Source organism: Colletes gigas, unplaced genomic scaffold (assembly GCF_013123115.1).
Source record: "Colletes gigas isolate AHSC1104 unplaced genomic scaffold, ASM1312311v1 Colletes_gigas_Sc00038, whole genome shotgun sequence".
NCBI lineage: Eukaryota > Metazoa > Arthropoda > Insecta > Hymenoptera > Colletidae > Colletes > Colletes gigas.
Window position 1 is genome coordinate 434812 of NW_025106667.1, and position 21037 is coordinate 455848.

The window sequence follows — 21037 nt, forward strand, 5'->3', positions numbered from 1 at the left end:
TTTATTAGTCCCATGTATGAGCGCACATATGTATATTATTAATACGATTGAGTATAGATAGCTGAATGAATTTAAATGAAACTTTACATTTAAGTTTTATATTCTCATTTCAAAGTCCGGTTAGACTTTGACTATAATCAGTCCATGGATAATAATGATTGTACCTCTTGTTTCATAGTTGTTCCGATATATAGGCATAATGTATAAAAAATCTTTTAAATGTTTCATATAAATCTTAGGACGAATTAAATTTTATGTAAATAAAATTATATAAACTTTTTCTCTATCTTCTCTAGAAAAGAAAAAATTAAATGAAATCTTATACATTACATGCTTACTTAAATCGCATTGAAAACGAATACCACAAATGTTTTAGAATAATGTGCAAAATGTGATTGCGATTTTCGCTAAGACAAATTGAAAACTCGGTTCTAACGAGGAAAAGTTGGATGGAATGGTACCCGATTTTGGGTTAGGTTTTACTTTGAGATATTATTAAAGTTATTACAGGTACTTATCTTCAGAAATAGAACTATGTTCACCACTAATCAGCGTGGCGTGAATGATAAGGTGTTTGCCTGCAAGTTCCGAGCTTCTTCTGCTCTGCAGGTTCTCGAACCCTGCAAAAACAAATCCTATTTTTTTATTTTTTCAATCATATTTTAATCGTACACTAAATGTGACATTATATTTTTGTCTGACCTTCGAATATTTTTTTTTTTAAGTTGAATTTAACCAATTACATTTAACATATGTTATTTTCAATGTACAAAGTACATGAATCTGGATGGTTCTTTTTGTAAAAAATTTTTGAAATTTTTGTTTCATTATGGTTTTTGCTTATATACGCCTACATAGGTCGGAAAGTAAAAAATGCCTGGGCAGTCGAAAATCTCGGCTCGAGATTATGCGTGATCGAATTTCAGCTGTGTTGAGAGCAAGAAGGATAGACTCACATTCGCCGCCTTTCTCGAATCCACGAAGCTATACGAAACGCCAGAACTCATATACAAGGTGGTTGGCATTAGTGTGTGTATGCGGTGGTGCAGCTCCCTTTGGGCACGGGTCTGCCGTCTGATAATACTGCACTGTCTTTTTCAATCCCTCCCATAGTCAACTCACATGTATTTACGCACACACTACAGCTGGCTGCCCATCAATCCTAATTCAGTGCCTAGTTTCTCAACTGACCGCCATCCATGAGAAGAGGCCGCTAAAATCACCTCCGAATTTTCAGGTCGGTGTGGCAGTCAGATTCGGCCGCGAAAGTCCATAAGGTGAAAGATCTATTCATATGTTTCTTTGCTTTCACCACAGACGACGTATATGACTCCTACACCTCGTCTGTGCTTCAGGTACAAAGGGATATAACTGGGTAAAACAGTTTTATGACATTGCCTGCTAACTCATGTTACTGTTCTAAAATGAAACGCTATGTTTTGTACCTTTAAAAATATTCGACTATGTCCTTTTAAAATTTAAGATCCAACCCATACTTTGTATTAAACTGGCAAACGGGATCACCTTTCTTTTGTTTCCAGTTAATTCTATTTAGTTCGTCATAACAGATTGATACGGTTATCTCAAAACAATCGAGGAAAATCATTATTAATTAATTTCTGCTATTATTAATTCTACTGTTTTGTTTATGTTACAAAAGTAAGAACTCTTCTTATTGAAAAATGCCACAGCGTGCACAATACTGGTAAAGAGTGGAATCTCATTTTAATTTATTAATTTTCAATCTTAAAGTATTTTGATTTTTCAAAAATCGTATTAATAATATACATATGTGCGCTCATACATGGGACTAATAAAAAAAATTTCTTTTTTTTCAATAATTAAAATATGATCAGGGGATCTTAAAACGTGTATTTCCGTAAAATAAAGTTTACAAAATTTTTTTTTCATTATGGGTACTTTGCTTATCTGCGCCTACATAGGTCGGAAAGTAAAAATGCCTGGGCAGTCGAGAATCCAAATCGTATGCCGTTGACGGGAGGTCGGATTTCAGTTGTTAAGAGCGAGAAGGCAAATGTGAGCCTTTCTCTCTCGACTCCCACGAGGCGAACCGAAGTTACTTCGGGCAGCTTCGGAGAATCGAGAAAGAGGGCATGCGTCAGTTTGCCTTTGTCGTCTTTCCGAAACTCCACGAGCTCACGTACGCGTATCTGGCATGTGTGAGTAGGGCACCCGAGGGTGCTTTTCTGGCATCTCTGATGTGACAGGAATTAACAAACTCGTTGCGCGGCAACTAATCAAACGTGTAAAAATTGTATACCTCGTTTGCGATGTAAAGTTCCGTAAATTAGTTAATATTTTGATCGATTTAGCGTATGTGAGTTACAGAAAATATTTAAAAATGCTCTTTCCTGAAGATGTTCCTACTATACTTCAAGAATTTGTGCAACCCCGTACAATAAATCAAAATATGCTTGTAAATTTGGTAATCGATCAAGGACCAAAGGGAGAAGCTGGGAAACTTTTTTTCGAGGATGGAATTGATTTGAACGAAACAAAGGAAATTCGAATTGAATTTCTTAGTATGTAATACGAATAATTATATAATTGAGTTCACATTACTAAATCTACTAGTTTACATTTCTCGTTTTAGATATTTTAAAAATTGATCATCTTTGGGTGATGCCAAATCTTATTAAATTAAAGTTATCTAATAACATAATAGAAACAATAGAAAATCTAGATACCCTTGTTCATTTAAGAGAATTAGATCTTTCTTTTAATCATATTAAAATAATGGAGAATTTAAACAATTTGATAAAGTTGGAAATATTGCTCTTATATAATAATGAAATTAGCAAAATAGAAGGCATAGATAGTCTATGCAATCTTACAATTTTTAGCATTGGTAATAATGCCATAGAAGAGTGGGACCATGTAATATATATAATTACCTATTTTTTATTTACGAGGTGTTTTTTTTCATTATGGGTACTTTGCTTATCTGCGCCTACATAGGTCGGAAAGTAAAAATGCCTGGGCAGTCGAGAATCCAAATCGTATGCCGTTGACGGGAGGTCGGATTTCAGTTGTTTAGAGCGAGAAGGCAAATGTGAGCCTTTCTCTCTCGACTCCCACGAGGCGAACCGAAGTTACTTCGGGCAGCTTCGGAGAATCGAGAAAGAGGGCATGCGTCAGTTTGCCTTTGTCGTCTTTCCGAAACTCCACGAGCTCACGTACGCGTATCTGGCATGTGTGAGTGTGCACCCGACGGTGCTTTTCTGGCATCACTGCTTGTCAACATTGTCCGTCAAAGATAGCTGAATCTGTTTATGGAAATCTATGAAGTATTCGATAATATTTAATAACTAGTAAAGACTGAACGTGATTAACGGCGAGACATGGCAACTGCTAGTGAAGACGAAAAGGATGACTATTATTTGGAATTATCCTCCGACCCGATCAAGTTCGAGTCGGTCAGCTGTCTTACCAATGTCTTTTTCGACGACTCGAAACAACAGGTTAGGTCATTCATTCGCGCACACTTTATATTTGATCTGTAGATTTAATGATCGGAAAAAGACTAACAATTGAATGCATTTAGGTATTTGCTGTTCGCTCGGCAGGTGTTGCAGGTGTATTAGTTAAAGGACCGAATCAAAGTATAAATTTTCAAATGGAAGACAAGGGTCCAGTTATTTCCATCAAATTTTCACCCGATATGAATGTACTCGCAATACAACGTACGAATATTTCTGTCGAATTTGTTAATTATTCACCTGTCGTTGGATTGGATAACATAGAATATTCGCAACCGTGTAAAGGAAAAAACGCCACTATATTGGGATTTGTTTGGACGCATGGAAATGAAATACTGTTTGTTACAGATTATGGAGTCGAGTTGTTCCAAGTACGAACATAAACTATTACGTTTATGGCTTGATTTTCATGGCTATGTATAGTCACTGCTTGATTATTTTAGGTGAATCCAGAGAAACGAAGCGTCAGAGCTATAAAATGTTTAAGTTTGGGTGTAAATTGGTTTGTGTATTGTCCACAAAGTCAGTTGGTACTGTTATCATCTGGTACAGCAGGAAATCAAATGCAGTCGTTACATATAACACCAGGGAATCTTCATAAGTTAACGAAATTTGAAAGTAAGATGTAAAAAGTTCAGCATACTAGTTATTAGCAATCGTCAACGTACTGGGAAAGTATACGTTGCATCATGATAAAATTGCTTCAGTGGAACCTGGTACGACGAAACCAGGCAAATTGGCGGTTTCCGAAAGAGATGTAGCTTTGACTGTTCTGTACGGAACACCCTGTATTATTTTATTGCGTCATCAGCCGGGCGCTAGTCGTTCAACAGGGACCACTTCTGTATATGTATATACTGTTTATAAGTATGTATATCCCTTGCAGTATTAACCGATTCAATACTCCCGAATATCTTTTCATATACTCTTTAAATAGGATGACAACTATCAAAAGAAGTCATATTCTGAAACTCGACGTCAGTGGTAGATTCGCTATTAATGTTGTAGATAATCTAATTATCGTTCATCATCAAGCTTCGAAAGTGAGTAAACAACAGAGAGTTTTGAAACTGTAAAATCGCCAGTTCGAACCACCCATTATTTTAAACCGAATAATGTTTCAGACTTCAATGGTTTTCGATATTATGTTACAAGGCGTGAGCGATGGCACTGTGATGCACCATACCAGCGTGGTACCGGCAAAATCGATAAAACCGTATAATTTGAAAGTTCCGGGCGCGACATTATCGGAGCACACGTATCAGCCTTGTCAATTATGTATCCTTAAGTGATCGATATCTCTGTTGAACATTTCGTACGTTCGTGCAAGCTTTTCCTCAATGTTTTACAGATTCACCAAATTGGGTAGTTTTTCAGCCAAACATTGTTATAGATGTCAAGTTGGGTTGCCTATGGTAGGTAGGTCTACTAAAATACCATATCTTGCGACAGTGTAAGGTACTATAATTGAAAGAGAAGAAAGGGGAAAATGAAATAAAAACAGGAACGCTGTAAACTTATCCGATTACGTTTGTCGATCAGGTATGTTGAACTGAAGTTGGAAGCATTGATAAAGCTTATCACGGACAAAGTGTTGTTGGTCGAATTTTTGATACAGCGAACAAATGCGAAACAAGTTTTAATACAGGTGCTGCAAAATTTCATGATGCAGCTACCTGTTAGTTTAATGGACATGCCAACCATATTCAACAAGATTAATTCTGTGTACAGAAGTTACTTGGAGAGCGAAATACAAAGTCAGGTGACGTGTTTATTTTTGTGTTTGTTGATTTTGCCGTGTTGTTACCTTGTAACTTGTGCCTATGTTATTTATTTTATTTCGCTCAGATGGGTACCCCATTACAAAGTAATGTGAAAAACGTTGGCACCGTGGTAGAAAATTACAAGTATAAGCTCTTGCTCGATCAAAGCGACACGTATAGTCATATACTATCGAAATTTTCCGAGAATACAATCGAACCGAAAATGATCGTATGGGTTCTCCTCGAATATATCAGGTATTTATCGATCCGAGATTTTACCCGTATTGGATGAAAGTAACATTCAGTTTCGTGCTTTAACGTTCGTTTTAGATCATTGGCGGAACATGGAATACCTGTGCAACATTATTTGCACGAGTTAATCATCACGACATTGGTGCAACGTAAAGCGTATTACCAGCTTCATCAGTTACTGCAATATCATGTGGTCGCCGATTCGAAACCTCTAGCGTGTCTGTTACTTTCTTTGGAGAATCTGTATCCAGCTGCCCATCAGCTTGCTTTGGATATGCTGAAACGATTAGGGAATGCTCACGAAGAAATAATCGAAGTCCTCCTCTCGAAGGGTCATATTCTGCCAGCGTTGCGGTAAGTTCCGTTACACGCGTGCATGGAAAATGGTGTCCGAATTTCTCCACCACTGTATACAGCATGTCTCCTTTGAAGTGCCAAAAACTATCTTCTAAGGGTATAGCCGAATAAGTGGGTCAAATGTGCCCTTGAACCAAATGTGACATACGATGGATCCATCGATAGAGCATCAAGAAAAAACGTTCTGTGCCAAATTTTAACCCTCTATCTTGTTTGGAAGGGTAGTTATTGAGAAAATTCGGATTAACGAATTTCTGCCCATTTCCCCTATATAATCGAGTACAAAAATTATGAAAAAAATCTGGTGCATTGTGGTTATCGAGATACGTGTTTGAGAATTTTTTCCGATTTTTCGATTCCAAATCCTAGGTGTGAAAAATTGAAAACGCAAAAAAAACATAGAAAAATACGGATTTCGTATTGAAGCTTTCGAGACACTAGATTTCTATAATTACTGTAAATACGTATTGTCATTGGTTATCTCCCTGAATTTTTTCCGATTTTTCGATTCCAAATCCTAGGTGTGAAAAATTGAAAACGCAAAAAAACACAGAAAAATACGGATTTCGTATTGAAGCTTTCGAGACACTAGATTTCTATAATTACTGTAAATGCGTATTGTCATTGGTTATCTCCCTGAATTTTTTCCGATTTTTCGATTCCAAATCCTAGGTGTGAAAAATTGAAAACGCAAAAAAAACACAGAAAAATACGGATTTCGTATTGAAGCTTTCGAGACACTAGATTTATATAATTACTGTAAATGCGTATTGTCATTGGTTATCTCCCTGAATTTTTTCCGATTTTTCGATTCCAAATCCTAGGTGTGAAAAATTGAAAACGCAAAAAAACACAGAAAAATACGGATTTCGTATTGAAGCTTTCGAGACACTAGATTTCTATAATTACTGTAAATGCGTATTGTCATTGGTTATCTCCCTGAATTTTTTCCGATTTTTCGATTCCAAATCCTAGGTGTGAAAAATTGAAAACGCAAAAAAAAACACAGAAAAATACGGATTTCGTATTGAAGCTTTCGAGACACTAGATTTATATAATTACTGTAAATGCGTATTGTCATTGGTTATCTCCCTGAATTTTTTCCGATTTTTCGATTCCAAATCCTAGGTGTGAAAAATTGAAAACGCAAAAAAAACATAGAAAAATACGGATTTCGTATTGAAGCTTTCGAGACACTAGATTTCTATAATTACTGTAAATACGTATTGTCATTGGTTATCTCCCTGAATTTTTTCCGATTTTTCGATTCCAAATCCTAGGTGTGAAAAATTGAAAACGCAAAAAAACACAGAAAAATACGGATTTCGTATTGAAGCTTTCGAGACACTAGATTTCTATAATTACTGTAAATGCGTATTGTCATTGGTTATCTCCCTGAATTTTTTCCGATTTTTCGATTCCAAATCCTAGGTGTGAAAAATTGAAAACGCAAAAAAAACACAGAAAAATACGGATTTCGTATTGAAGCTTTCGAGACACTAGATTTATATAATTACTGTAAATGCGTATTGTCATTGGTTATCTCCCTGAATTTTTTCCGATTTTTCGATTCCAAATCCTAGGTGTGAAAAATTGAAAACGCAAAAAAACACAGAAAAATACGGATTTCGTATTGAAGCTTTCGAGACACTAGATTTCTATAATTACTGTAAATGCGTATTGTCATTGGTTATCTCCCTGAATTTTTTCCGATTTTTCGATTCCAAATCCTAGGTGTGAAAAATTGAAAACGCAAAAAAAACACAGAAAAATACGGATTTCGTATTGAAGCTTTCGAGACACTAGATTTATATAATTACTGTAAATGCGTATTGTCATTGGTTATCTCCCTGAATTTTTTCCGATTTTTCGATTCCAAATCCTAGGTGTGAAAAATTGAAAACGCAAAAAAAAACATAGAAAAATACGGATTTCGTATTGAAGCTTTCGAGACACTAGATTTATATAATTACTGTAAATGCGTATTGTCATTGGTTATCTCCCTGAATTTTTTCCGATTTTTCGATTCCAAATCCTAGGTGTGAAAAATTGAAAACGCAAAAAAAACATAGAAAAATACGGATTTCGTATTGAAGCTTTCGAGACACTAGATTTATATAATTACTGTAAATACGTATTGTCATTGGTTATCTCCCTGAATTTTTTCCGATTTTTCGATTCCAAATCCTAGGTGTGAAAAATTGAAAACGCAAAAAAACACAGAAAAATACGGATTTCGTATTGAAGCTTTCGAGACACTAGATTTATATAATTACTGTAAATGCGTATTGTCATTGGTTATCTCCCTGAATTTTTTCCGATTTTTCGATTCCAAATCCTAGGTGTGAAAAATTGAAAACGCAAAAAAACACAGAAAAATACGGATTTCGTATTGAAGCTTTCGAGACACTAGATTTATATAATTACTGTAAATGCGTATTGTCATTGGTTATCTCCCTGAATTTTTTCAGATTTTTTGGTAGGGTGCGCCGTAGTAGGAAAAATGAAAAACCGATTTTTTCGTCGTTTTTCGCGTGAAAAAGCATCTTATGCTTTGAATTATTGTATTCTCTTTAGTAGATAACTATATTGTATGGTTTTAAACATTTCTATGTTGAGCAGAACAGTGTATACAAGAAGAAAAGCAAAAATAAGTCACGAAAAAAAAGTACTATGCGCGATATATTGAGAAGTATCAACGGTATTTTCAAGAGCTACGATGGTGCAGTAAGTAAGATGCTTGAGTTTGAGACTGCTGCAAACTTTTTGACGCGCATTCGCGCCCTGCTAAAGTACATTTTTTTTATTATATTAATTTTGTTTTTTTTTCAATGTCTAACCAAACGACAGTGAAAAACTATTTGTTTATTAATATTTAAAAAATATTTTCATCTAAAATATACGCTCATATTCTTTTTATTGAAGAATCTTCTTGCAGTAGGTACTGAAATTTTTGGACGAAATTAAACAATTTCCAATCATACTAAAAAAATTATATTTAGTTACAAGGATCGATTACAAGCATTTTAGGTGAATAGACATATCCCCGAAATCCTACGCGCTTTCGAGAAAATAATTCTTTACCGAAAATCTAATGTGAGGCTTCCTTGCATGCGAATCTTTAAAATGTCATAACATCTGAACGTATTGAAGGATTTTAATGTTTGAAGCGGCAAATAACGCGTATTTTGATGAAGAATATGTAGGCATTATAACAATAGTGAAAAAGTTGTTCCTTAATCCCGTAAAGTTAGAAAAACCCCATAAAAATTGTCCAATTTTCAAACGGCCATAACTCCTACAATAGTGAACATATTTCAATGAAAATTTTTTCTAAAGTAGAGCTCATCGGTGCCTATAAAAAAGTATTAGACATTTTTTCTGTAGAGCGTGAAACAAATTTATTAAAAATGGAAAACAATTTTTTAAGAAAAATCAACCAAGGGGTAGGTGTCTAAATTTTTCGACGAAAAAAAAATTTCAAATCGTTCTGAAAAAATTATTTCTAGCTAAGGGGGTCAATTACAATTATTTTTGGTGAATAGACATACCCCCAAAATCCTACACAGTTTCGAAAAAAAATTCAAATAAATATATCGCGCATAGCACTTTTTTTTTCGTGACTTATTTTTGCTTTTCTTCTTGTATACACTGTCCTGCTCAACATAGAAATGTTTAAAACCATACAATATAGTTATCTATTAAAGAGAATACAAAAATTCAAAGTATAAGATGCTTTTTCACGCGAAAAACGTCGAAAAAATCGGTTTTTCATTTTTGCTACTACGGCGCACCCTACCAAAAAATCTGAAACAATTCATGGAGATAACCAATGACAATACGCATTTACAGTAATTATAGGTATTAGAAGTTATGAAATACTACACGCCGCCACATGGCCGGGAAAAGTAAAACTGTATTTCGATGCATTCTCTTACGCGTCGCAAGACGAACTCCCAAAATCAAGGTGGCGCATCCGCTTGCGTTATGGTGGCGCCCTCATCGATCGACTACGTGGTGCCCTCGTTAAACGGGGAAACCCCTCGCCATTACCGGCTACAGGCGCGCCAACAATGCCGACATTGGCCGCATTTCCAACAATAGGAATCTGGTGTTTCGAAAGCTTCAATACGAAATCCGTATTTTTCTGTATTTTTTTGCGTTTTCAATTTTTCACATCCAGGATTTGTAATCGAAAAATCGGAAAAAATTCAGGGTGATAACCAATTACAATACGCATTTACAGTAATTATAGGAATCTAGTGTCTCGAAAGCTTCAATACGAAATCCGTATTTTTCTATATTTTTTTTGCGTTTTCAATTTTTCACACCTAACATTTGGAATCGAAAAATCGGAAAAAATTCTCAAACACGTATCTCAATAACCACAATGCACCAGATTTTTTTCATAATTTTTGTACTCGATTAAATCGGGGAAATAGGCAGAAGTTCGTTGATCCGAATTTTCTCAATAACTACCCTTCCAAACAAGATAGAGGGTTAAAATTTGGCACAGAACGTTTTTTCTTGATGCTCTATCGATGGATCCATCGTATGTCACATTTGGTTCAAGGGCACATTTGACCCCCTTATTCGGCTATACCCTTTGTTAAACTTGTGAAGATTCACTGAAACAGTTTTGCATTATTTTTTTAGCAATAAAATTTTTTTCTTGGTTCCTTTTTCGCAACTTATGATAGTCCTCGTACTCGTCATAACCTAAAAAGGTCTGAATTTTTGTGTAAATAATCTGTAAATAATCTGTGATTCCTTTAATTAAGAGGTTAGTAAATGTAACACTTCAGAGGGGATACTTTATTTAGAAGAATGACAGGAATTATCATGTCACACATCCGTATCGTATGTTTCCCTTTCAGATATGTCCGATCAGTTGGAATGGTAGATCAAGTTTCCGCTCGAAAATTCTTAGAAGCAGCAAAGGCAACCGAAGATGCGACGTTGTTTCATTCGGTTTTCAAATTTTTCGAACAACGCAACGTGCGATTACACAACACGACAGCTTTCTCGAAAGGAGAACACTGTCAGCCTTACGTTCAACATTTCAAGTATTTGTTCCATGGAACGGACAATGGATGCAATTCGGACACAAATTCTAACGTTACAACGATCTCTTCGTGAAATATTACGTACAAGTTCTTTTTCCTGATTTTGTTGCGCGATGTTTACTTGTAAATGTGAAACAATAATAACAGCAACGGAAACAACAAACAATAATATATTTCAAATTTATAATACAGAAGAAGCAGGGACGTTGGCTAGTCGTTTTTTGAAATTTCTTTGCTCCTTCCTCGCGTTACCATTCGCAGAATACGTCAAAGAAGGATATTGGTCACAATTTCTTTTATAATTGGTTGTATCTATGTGTACAATTTACGGAATTTCATGGTATCGACCGCAACTAGCCATAATTCGTTTAACGGCGCATTTATTTGTATAATTTGCTTCCGTAGTCGCGCACCGGCAGCCATTTCGCGATTGGAATTATTACGTAGCCACAGTGACACGTTGATACGAAATACGATACTATACATACATGCATACAAACAAATAACGGGCACGTCGATATATTCGCGTACGATAATAGTATATGTATGCTAGATTAAAACAGGAAGAAACAAGAATTCAGTTTTCGGTAATAAAAATATGTTTTTTTTTGTTTTTCTGGTTTTTCTTGTATTTCTTCTACCCTTCTCAGCGCATTACGAATTATTCAGCAAGAGGAATGAATTTACGTACGTTCTTCAAGTCGATGAAAAATCGTCCTATCCTTACAGGGTATAGATAATTACTTGGTGCTTACAGTTTAGACAAACAGACAGTCACAAAATATTTATTAAAATTGGTCTGGTGTGTGTATGATGTGCACGCGTATGTATATGTATTATATCTCCTAGCGGCAATCGTCGTTACTCGGATTTTTAGCGACTCGGAATCGGAATTTAGTACATAAGACGTTTCTTTTCGATAATTTTAGCTTTTTTTCTGAGTATGCTCGAATAACCAAACTGGAGATGCATGAAATACACTTCCTATCGGATATGCGAACGTTTCATGGATATTATTGGCTCAGAAAATGTAATTAATCTCGATACTAAGATTTGATCGATGAAACTCCGATTCGCTTGATGGGACCAACGACGTAACGCGTAGAAGAGGACGGACAGGATATTCGTCGAGACACATTCGATCGATTTTGCACTTTATGTTCACCAAGATCGAACAAACGATCGTTGATTTGGTTCAAAAGCTTACTCGAAGCTGCGCGAAACGACAAGAAAAATGAATAGTTTCGATAATCGTTTGTGTGTCGAGAGAGAAGTAACGTTGGAAGAGCCTGAACTTTAAAAACACTTGGGAAGGAGTGAAGAGTTAATCCTATGATGCAGTGTTCTCCAAAATGATGGGCATGGGCAAAAGGGTATAGCCGAATAAGGCGGTCAAATGCGCCCTTGAACCAAATGTGACATACGATGGATCCATCGATAGAGCATCAAGAAAAAACGTTCTGTGCCAAATTTTAACCCTCTATCTTGTTTGGAAGGGTAGTTATTGAGAAAATTCGGATCAACGAATTTCTGCCTATTTCCCCTATTTAATCGAGTACAAAAATTATGAAAAAAATCTGGTGCATTGTGATTATCGAGATACGTGTTTGAGAATTTTGTACGATTTTTCGATTTCAAATCCTAGGTGTGAAAAATTGAAAACGCAAAAAAAACATAGAAAAATACGGATTTCGTATTGAAGCTTTCGAGACACTAGATTTATATAATTACTGTAAATGCGTATTGTCATTGGTTATCTCCATGAATTTTTTCAGATTTTTCGATTCCAAATCCTAGGTGTGAAAAATTGAAAACGCAAAAAAACACAGAAAAATGCGGATTTCGTATTGAAGCTTTCGAGACACTAGATTCCTATAATTACTGTAAATGCGTATTGTCATTGGTTATCTCCATGAATTTTTTCAGATTTTTCGATTCCAAATCCTAGGTGTGAAAAATTGAAAACGCAAAAAAACACAGAAAAATACGGATTTCGTATTGAAGCTTTCGAGACACTAGATTCCTATAATTACTGTAAATGCGTATTGTCATTGGTTATCTCCATGAATTTTTTCAGATTTTTCGATTCCAAATCCTAGGTGTGAAAAATTGAAAACGCAAAAAAACACAGAAAAATACGGATTTCGTATTGAAGCTTTCGAGACACTAGATTCCTATAATTACTGTAAATGCGTATTGTCATTGGTTATCTCCATGAATTTTTTCAGATTTTTCGATTCCAAATCCTAGGTGTGAAAAATTGAAAACGCAAAAAAACACAGAAAAATACGGATTTCGTATTGAAGCTTTCGAGACACTAGATTCCTATAATTACTGTAAATGCGTATTGTCATTGGTTATCTCCCTGAATTTTTTCCGATTTTTTGGTAGGGTGCGCCGTAGTAGCAAAAATGAAAAACCGATTTTTTCGACGTTTTTCGCGTGAAAAAGCATCTCATACTTTGAATTTTTGTATTCTCTTTAATAGGTAACTATATTGTATTGTTTTAAACATTTCTATGTTGAGCAGAACAGTGTGTACAAGAAGAAAAGCAAAAATAAGTCACGAAAAAAAAGTGCTATGCGCGATATATTTATTTGAATTTTTTTTCGAAACTGTGTAGGATTTCGGGGGTATGTCTATTCACCAAAAATAATTGTAATTGACCCCCTTAGCTAGAAATAATTTTTTCAGAACGATTTGAAATTTTTTTTTCGTCGAAAAATTTAGACACCTACCCCTTGGTTGATTTTTCTTAAAAAATTGTTTTTCATTTTTAATAAATTTGTTTCACGCTCTACAGAAAAAATGTCTAATACTTTTTTATAGGCACCGATGAGCTCTACTTTAGAAAAAATTTTCATTGAAATATGTTCACTATTGTAGGAGTTATGACCGTTTGAAAATTGGACCATTTTTATGGGGTTTTTCTAACTTTACGGGATTAAGGAACAACTTTTTCACTATTGTTATAATGCCTACATATTCTTCACAAAAATACGCGTTATTTGCCGCTTCAAACATTAAAATCCTTCAATACGTTCAGAAGTTATGACATTTTAAAGATTTCTCATGCAAGGAAGCCTCACATTAGATTTTCGGTAAAGAATTATTTTCTCGAAAGCGCGTAGGATTTCGGGGATATGTCTATTCACCTAAAATGCTTGTAATCGATCCTTGTAATTAAATATAATTTTTTTAGTATGATTGGAAATTGTTTAATTTCGTCCAAAAATTTCAGTACCTACTGCAAGAAGATTCTTCAATAAAAAGAATATGAGCGTATATTTTAGGTGAAAATATTTTTTAAATATTAATAAACAAATAAGTTTTTCACTGTCGTTTGGTTAGACATTGAAAAAAAAACAAAATTAATATAATAAAAAAAATGTACTTTAGCAGGGCGCGAATGCGCGTCAAAAAGTTCGCAGCAGTCTCAAACTCAAGCATCTTACTTACTGCACCATCGTAGCTCTTGAAAATACCGTTGATACTTCTCAATATATCGCGCATAGCACTTTTTTTTCGTGACTTATTTTTGCTTTTCTTCTTGTATACACTGTTCTGCTCAACATAGAAATGTTTAAACCCATACAATATAGTTGTCTATTAAAGAGAATACAAAAATTCAAATTATAAGATGCTTTTTCACGCGAAAAACGTCGAAAAAATCGGTTTTTCATTTTTCCTACTACGGCGCACCCTACCAAAAAATCTGAAAAAATTCAGGGAGATAACCAATGACAATACGCATTTACAGTAATTATAGAAATCTAGTGTCTCGAAAGCTTCAATACGAAATCCGTATTTTTCTGTGTTTTTTTGCGTTTTCAATTTTTCACAGCTAGGATTTGGAATCGAAAAATCGGAAAAAATTCTCAAACACGTATCTCAATAACCACAATGCACCAGATTTTTTTCATAATTTTTGTACTTGATTAAATAGAGGAAATAAGCACAATTTTGTTAATCCGAAATTTCTCAATAACTACCCTTCCAAACAAGATAGAGGGTTAAAATTTGGCACAGAACGTTTTTTCTTGATGCTCTATCGATGTCATCGTATGTCACATTTGGTTCAAGGGCATATTTGACCCCCTTATTCGGCTATACCCTTTATAACCTAGAACACGTAAACATTTTTTCGATTAATATATTAACACGTTGACTGGCATGCCAGATTTCCCTATGTAGGGACATTTCTTTACTATTTTTTAATATTCTTAGTGTCTCAATGACATTATTTAAACATTTACATGTGTTAAGATTTATTGAAAATACGTAGGTTCGAGGCGTCAGTCACTAGTGGCCGCCATGACAGTCAACGTGTGAGTTACTGAAGTTTAATCGTTGAATTATACTTTTCTTATATTATTTGAAAGTCTATCACTTGTTACGGATACAGAAATGTTCTGTCTTTTAGAAGGACGTCGCCCAAAGAATTTGGAATCCACTGCTCTATTCCATAAACTTTAATGATAGTATTTATTCGTTCGTGGATCGATTAATACTTAAAGAAAACAATATTACGCGCGATTTATAAATCTCTTGCTTCCGTTCGATCTATCAAGCTCAGAAACATTTTTACACGACTCGCGTTGATCTCGCCGCTTCGATCTCGACGAATAAATACGCGTCCGTAGACGTTGCAGAGATTCTCTCGAAAATTTAATTTCGTGCATCGATCTAGCGGTGAAACGAGAATCGCGTTCGCGTAGTTTCGCCTGTAAATGCATCTACGCCGTTTGTAAGCTTATACACGTACAAAAGACGTATCGAAAAATAGATTTAATTAAATCGTGTATGGAATTATAAAAATTGATATGCGGTTCGCCTTCATCCAGACACCATAATATCAACCGACAGTTTCTTTTCTTTGTACGGTGTGCAACGTTTGTACCAGGGATGAGCACTTTTGAACGATTTGTTATCGAAGTACATTGTACGTATAATATATGAACATACGTATTCAGTAATTGTAACAAACGACGAACAATTTGACACGTTGCATTTGATAGTGATAAAATATAAAGTTTACGAGAAACTTGACAAAAATTCATAAAGAATTTATATTTGTTGGGAATGTTGGCAAACATGCATGTGTTGGAGGGATTTCCCTTTTCCTTCCTTGGCAGGCGCGCGCGCGTAGTCTTTTGTTTTTCTATATAGCCGAACGCAGTTGAGAGTATCGTGTATGAAAATGATCCATGTTATATATAAATAAACGTAACCTTAAAACGTATGTGTCGTTGGTTGTTTAAAATCTGTAACCTCTGCTACAATATTATTATAAAGTTTTTCATTTAGTTGTGCATTAATTATTCGTTACCCGAACGAAACTGAATAGAATACTGAAATGAAATAAAGTATTTTCTAGTTCTTGCCAAACTATTGAATATAAAACGCTAATATGTGTATGTATGTATGTATTAGAAAGCCACAAGTTATCTGTGTATTTTATATTCGAATTAGTAATTTATTCGTAATTGAAATAGTATTTTAAGTAAATTCTGCCCATCCCTGGCGGGCACTGACGTGCAACGCTGCGTTTCAAAGCTATTCTTACTTATGTACCGTTTCTGTTTAAATGTTATAAAAATTCTCAAACAGTGTTCCTTCTACTAAATAAAAATTAAAAGTCGTGATTTCTCAAAACATAGCATTTAGAAGTTTTTAACGGTTTTGTCTTGTCTTTGTGGTCCGTGAACAAAAGAGGAAAAAAAACTATAAGAGTATAGTTAACCTTAGCATGTACGTATACTCGAGTTGTGTCTTTATTTTGCAAACGTGAATCGAACGTGGAAATTCCATTTGTTCATTTGTTATTTCATTGTCAGTCGTTCGTATAGTTTCACGAACAACTGTAGCTTTCCAAAAGGTCCTTCATCCCTGGACCAGCGTAACAACAATGAAACGCTGCGTGTTCCGGACAGATTGCCGTTTCATTAACGTTTCTCGTAACTACATATAACTTGACCTTACCTACACGCAATACATACATACATACATACATACGTATACGATACGTGTGCATATTTGCCGAGATACAAATACATATTTTCATGTTTGCGAAAACTCGCCCGAGCCGGTGTTTTATTGAAACAAATATTTGCGAAAATCGAATGGAACGGAACGGAACAGGAATTACATATTTCGTTCCGACCATCGTTTTATACCTTCTCATAGTGATTGCTATGTACAATACCGTCTCGTTCCGCTAATTGATCAATGTTGGGAATACAGTGGTAGCGAATCAGCTTCGCTGCTGTTTAGATTTCTCAAGCTTGAGCGATCGTCATTTCGAGTGGCCGGCAGCTATGTACATACATATGTAATAACAGAACATCCATTTGACCACAGTTTCGAGGACAAGTTTCTTTTCAAATCACTCCGCGTGATATCCGGCAGACCGATTTGATCGAAAGAAAAGGGGCAGCAAACGTATTCGAATTTCGAGTTTTAATGACGAGACCCTTAATCGTATAGGAGCGTTTTCGTGAGCAATTTTTTAACAGTTTACGGAGCCACGGGAACGTGGTTGCACGATTTCTTGTGGGATGATAATCATCTGTTTTCCGTATCATCGTCTCCTAAGTGGATTGAATCGCGTCGAGTCGCGTCGGCGTGGACAATCGTTTCGCACGCGTCGAGTCGAGCGTGTTCGATCTTATCGATTTTATTATCAGTTGTCGACACACAGAGGGGGTTAGAAGGCGGGCGGTGGAGAGTGGAGGGTGCGTTGATTAAATTACGAGATGTTGCAGTCGTCCGTATGAGAATCTCTGATTTGCTGCTTCGTTTTCCGCGAGGCGCGTCTGATCAAGCTGCGGCTGCGCGGTTTGATTTTCGTCTCCTCGGTGACTGCGACCACGTTCGAACCTTGCGCCGCCACTGTTTGCTGCGAATTTCCACCGTGTCCACCGGCGCTCCCTGTTCTGCCGTGTGGGCTGCCAGACCTGCGGCATTCGACATCGTTTTTTGTTAATACACTTGCCTGAAATCCAGTCACTGTTTTATGCAAACAATTACATTTTCATTCTTCTTTTCTACTAAAATTGCACAACATTTTTGTAAATTAGTTTAGCACTTGCTAGGTGGAGGAGAGGAATGGTAAACGAGATAAGAACACAACCCTATTACAACGTATTTTACCGACCCCCCTTTTTTCTCTCTGTTGTGGTGGCATGGTTTCCCCTTTATTTTTTTATTCCTTGCCCAAAAATTCACCGGGCCATCATCCTCTACATCAAGTAAGACGAAATCCTAGCAGTATTAAAACACTTACGTCACTCATATGTGGGGTGATAGGATTCACCATTATGATACTAGAAAAATTAAGACGTCGAGGGAAATAAGTTTGAATAGAATTTATGAATTCCAACAAGGTTACGATAATAACTGCTGAAACAAATTTTAGGTTATGTAGCTTACAATGGTATAAAATCAACATTTCACTTTTGCAGACTATTACACGGTTTTGATCTGGCAGTGAACGTGTTAATAGTCAGCCGGGGAGCGTATTATAGGAACGAAAGGGTCACTCGAGCGTAGCCCTCTGGTGGCAAGTGTCTCCACCATTCGTAAAACTAAAATCTGACTGACAATATCACTTTAATCGTTAGATTTTTATCATTAGTACTTTCGCCTATTGTTTTTAACGTCTCGAAACAATTGATTTTTTCGTTTTTCTCTTTTGTTTTGTTAATCGCTAAACTTCATTTAAGCCGGGTAAATTAATTTTCGCGTAAATTCCTCCGAAACAGTTGCAACGTCGAAACGCAATTTAACTCGAGGGAAGCAGGAATCGATTTTTAACCGGACATTAAAATTGCGTTCGTGTTCGCGATAGCTGTTGCATATTAGAGCACGTTGTAACACGCTACGTACTGCGGATGTAAAGTATCGGGTTGCATTGTCGAGAATTGTGTGTTTTCAGTTACGGTGTGCCGTACAATAGATTCTAATTAAGAAAGTTGCGCGTGCGCGGAACTTGGGACTGAAATTTTTCCGACCGATTAAAGTTTATGAAAATGAAGGTACGTAAGAAAATGGCGGAAGAATGAAATACCTGCGCGATCCGTACGCGGAACACCTTCGTCTCAGCCCCGATTCGTCCGTCTCGCCGGTATTGTTCTTCTGTACGATTCTGGACAGCGTGACGAAACATCGGAACACGTCTTTGATGTTGTAATCGTCTTTGGCGGAGCACTCCATCACCTTCGCGCGAAGCTTCGGTAATTTGCAAAATAGCCACTCGCTGACATCCTCGATGGGCACCTCTCGTCGCGTCGCCGCGAGGTCCAACTTGTTTCCGGCGACGACGATCGGCACTTCCTGTCGGACGACGACCACGAGGAACGATCAGAAACGATACGCTGCTTGCTTCTTTCGCTACCATTAATTTAACACATTGACTGCCACGTCACCCATATATGTATGGGTGACAAAATTTTCCTACTATGGAATTAAAACAATTTATTCTAAAATTGAAAATTGAAATGTTAAATAAATTTATATAGGACGAGGTTTAACGTGGTTACGAAAATAAGTACCAGACAAATGTTAAGTTATGCAGTTTACAGTTGTTTAAAATCCAAGTTTTGGTCTCGTAAAAAGTTGTACGGTTTTGATGTGGCAGTCAACGTGTTAATATGCATGTAGTTGACGCGTTCCGAAGGAAAACTGATGAACAGTCAATTTTTTGCCAATTTCAGTTAATCTTTGAGAGCTTTGACCTTCGTTTTATTCCCGCTAAACTTGTCTGCGTACATTCTTATTAGTTTTTATGTGGATATCAATCTTTGGAATATTAAGAAAACAGAAATTAATTATAGTAAAATTTTATTTAGTTTTCTTTAAAAAGTTTATTTTCTATATTAATTAATAAAGCGATCCAAGCACACATTTATTTTTGTTACATTTATCAATATAATCGTATTTCTGGTTTGCACATAAATCAAAAGAAAATTTAATAGAATGATGATATACTTTCAGTTTCGCGGGAAATGGCATTGTTATTTAATATTAAAATTGAACAGTGGTTAACAAAAGAGAGATGTAATAAGTTTCGTGTACCGTGGCGTAGCGATTAAGCTATTACTCCTAGAAATCAGGGACCCTAACTCTTATAATTTAAGTAACGTACAATTTTTTTGTAGAATTCTATCGAATGGTTCCGAAACATATTGTAACATGGCTCGATCCATGGCCCGTAGCCGGCTCCAGTAGTCGTCCACCTTTGTTTAGAGAGTTCAACAGTAAACTAAAAACAGCAGTCAGTAAGCATAGATCAAAAGTACCTACTAGTATGATTTTTTGTGCTACCGAAATTACCAAGTGAAAGCAACACGTAGTGTTGTCCGAGTTTCCGATAATAGTGCAATTGCTATTGCAACAAGAATATGTGTAATTATCGGTGAGAGTGTAGTAGCAAAACATACAGTGCAAAATTAGATTGCCAAGTTTCGATCCGAAGATACCAGTTTTCAATGTAAACCAAAGTCCTAGGCGGAGCTAAATTCTAATCTACCTGGACAAATTAGGTGAAGTTATCAAGCTGGGTGTAGCTCAGTTTCACACAGTTTATCAAAGAAAAACAAGGGAAACGCGAAGCCTGTCGCTATTTTTATTCTGCCTATGAATAGAATTTAATTGTTTTATACAAACTGATTACTGGGGTGAAAAATTATTCAAGTAGGAGAATATTACTCGAAAGAGACAGTGGGTAGATGGAAATCGACAACTTTAGCCAGAATCCATAGCCACCCTTCGTGGAAAGAAGATTTTTCGAAGGGGAATAAAACAGTATTGTACGATAAACGATTGACCATTGTTCGAGAATCAGCACCTCTCAGGCACGCTTTGTGCTCGAGCAAATTTAATACACATATTCTCAATAACATTACAATTTTTTTTTTCTTTTAATCATTTCTCGAAATATAATAAAGAAACGTCAAATATTGTTTTTAGTTTAACAACGTGTTAGCGACGACTTATTTTTAAGGGACGTCGAGGGCATTAGCTCGACGATATTTCGTTTCCGAACGATTTATGATAGGGACATAGCCTGCGTGTGGCCCAAGAGGGAGGGTTGCAGGG

General features: G+C 35.9%; 2 protein-coding genes across 4 annotated transcripts in view; one reads left to right on the forward strand and one right to left on the reverse strand.

Moving 5' to 3' along the window:
* The first annotated feature begins 3260 nt into the window (after positions 1-3260).
* LOC122402614 (regulator of MON1-CCZ1 complex) lies at positions 3261-12393 on the forward strand. 2 transcript variants are annotated; one of them, XM_043405536.1, is made up of 11 exons: positions 3261-3482; positions 3566-3871; positions 3944-4118; positions 4208-4367; positions 4438-4543; positions 4625-4778; positions 4852-4915; positions 5043-5262; positions 5349-5518; positions 5594-5869; positions 10750-12393. In XM_043405536.1, exons 1-11 carry the CDS (start codon positions 3363-3365, stop codon positions 11009-11011), a joined length of 2013 nt encoding a protein of 670 aa, XP_043261471.1. In that variant the 5' UTR covers positions 3261-3362; the 3' UTR covers positions 11012-12393. The 2 variants fall into 2 exon arrangements, with proteins under 2 accessions (XP_043261471.1, XP_043261472.1); XM_043405537.1 differs by having other exon boundaries at positions 4870-4915.
* A 2440-nt stretch (positions 12394-14833) lies between these two features.
* The window catches only part of LOC122402628 (GTP-binding protein Di-Ras2), a 53730-nt gene continuing 47526 nt past the window's right edge, over positions 14834-21037 (reverse strand). For both annotated transcript variants that reach the window (XM_043405572.1, XM_043405573.1), the window contains 2 exons: positions 19008-19273; positions 14834-17895 (listed from right to left, as the gene is read on the reverse strand). In XM_043405572.1, the coding sequence (XP_043261507.1) occupies positions 17688-17895; positions 19008-19273 (474 nt within the window). In that variant the 3' untranslated portion in view covers positions 14834-17687. The remainder of the gene's footprint in view (positions 17896-19007; positions 19274-21037) is intronic.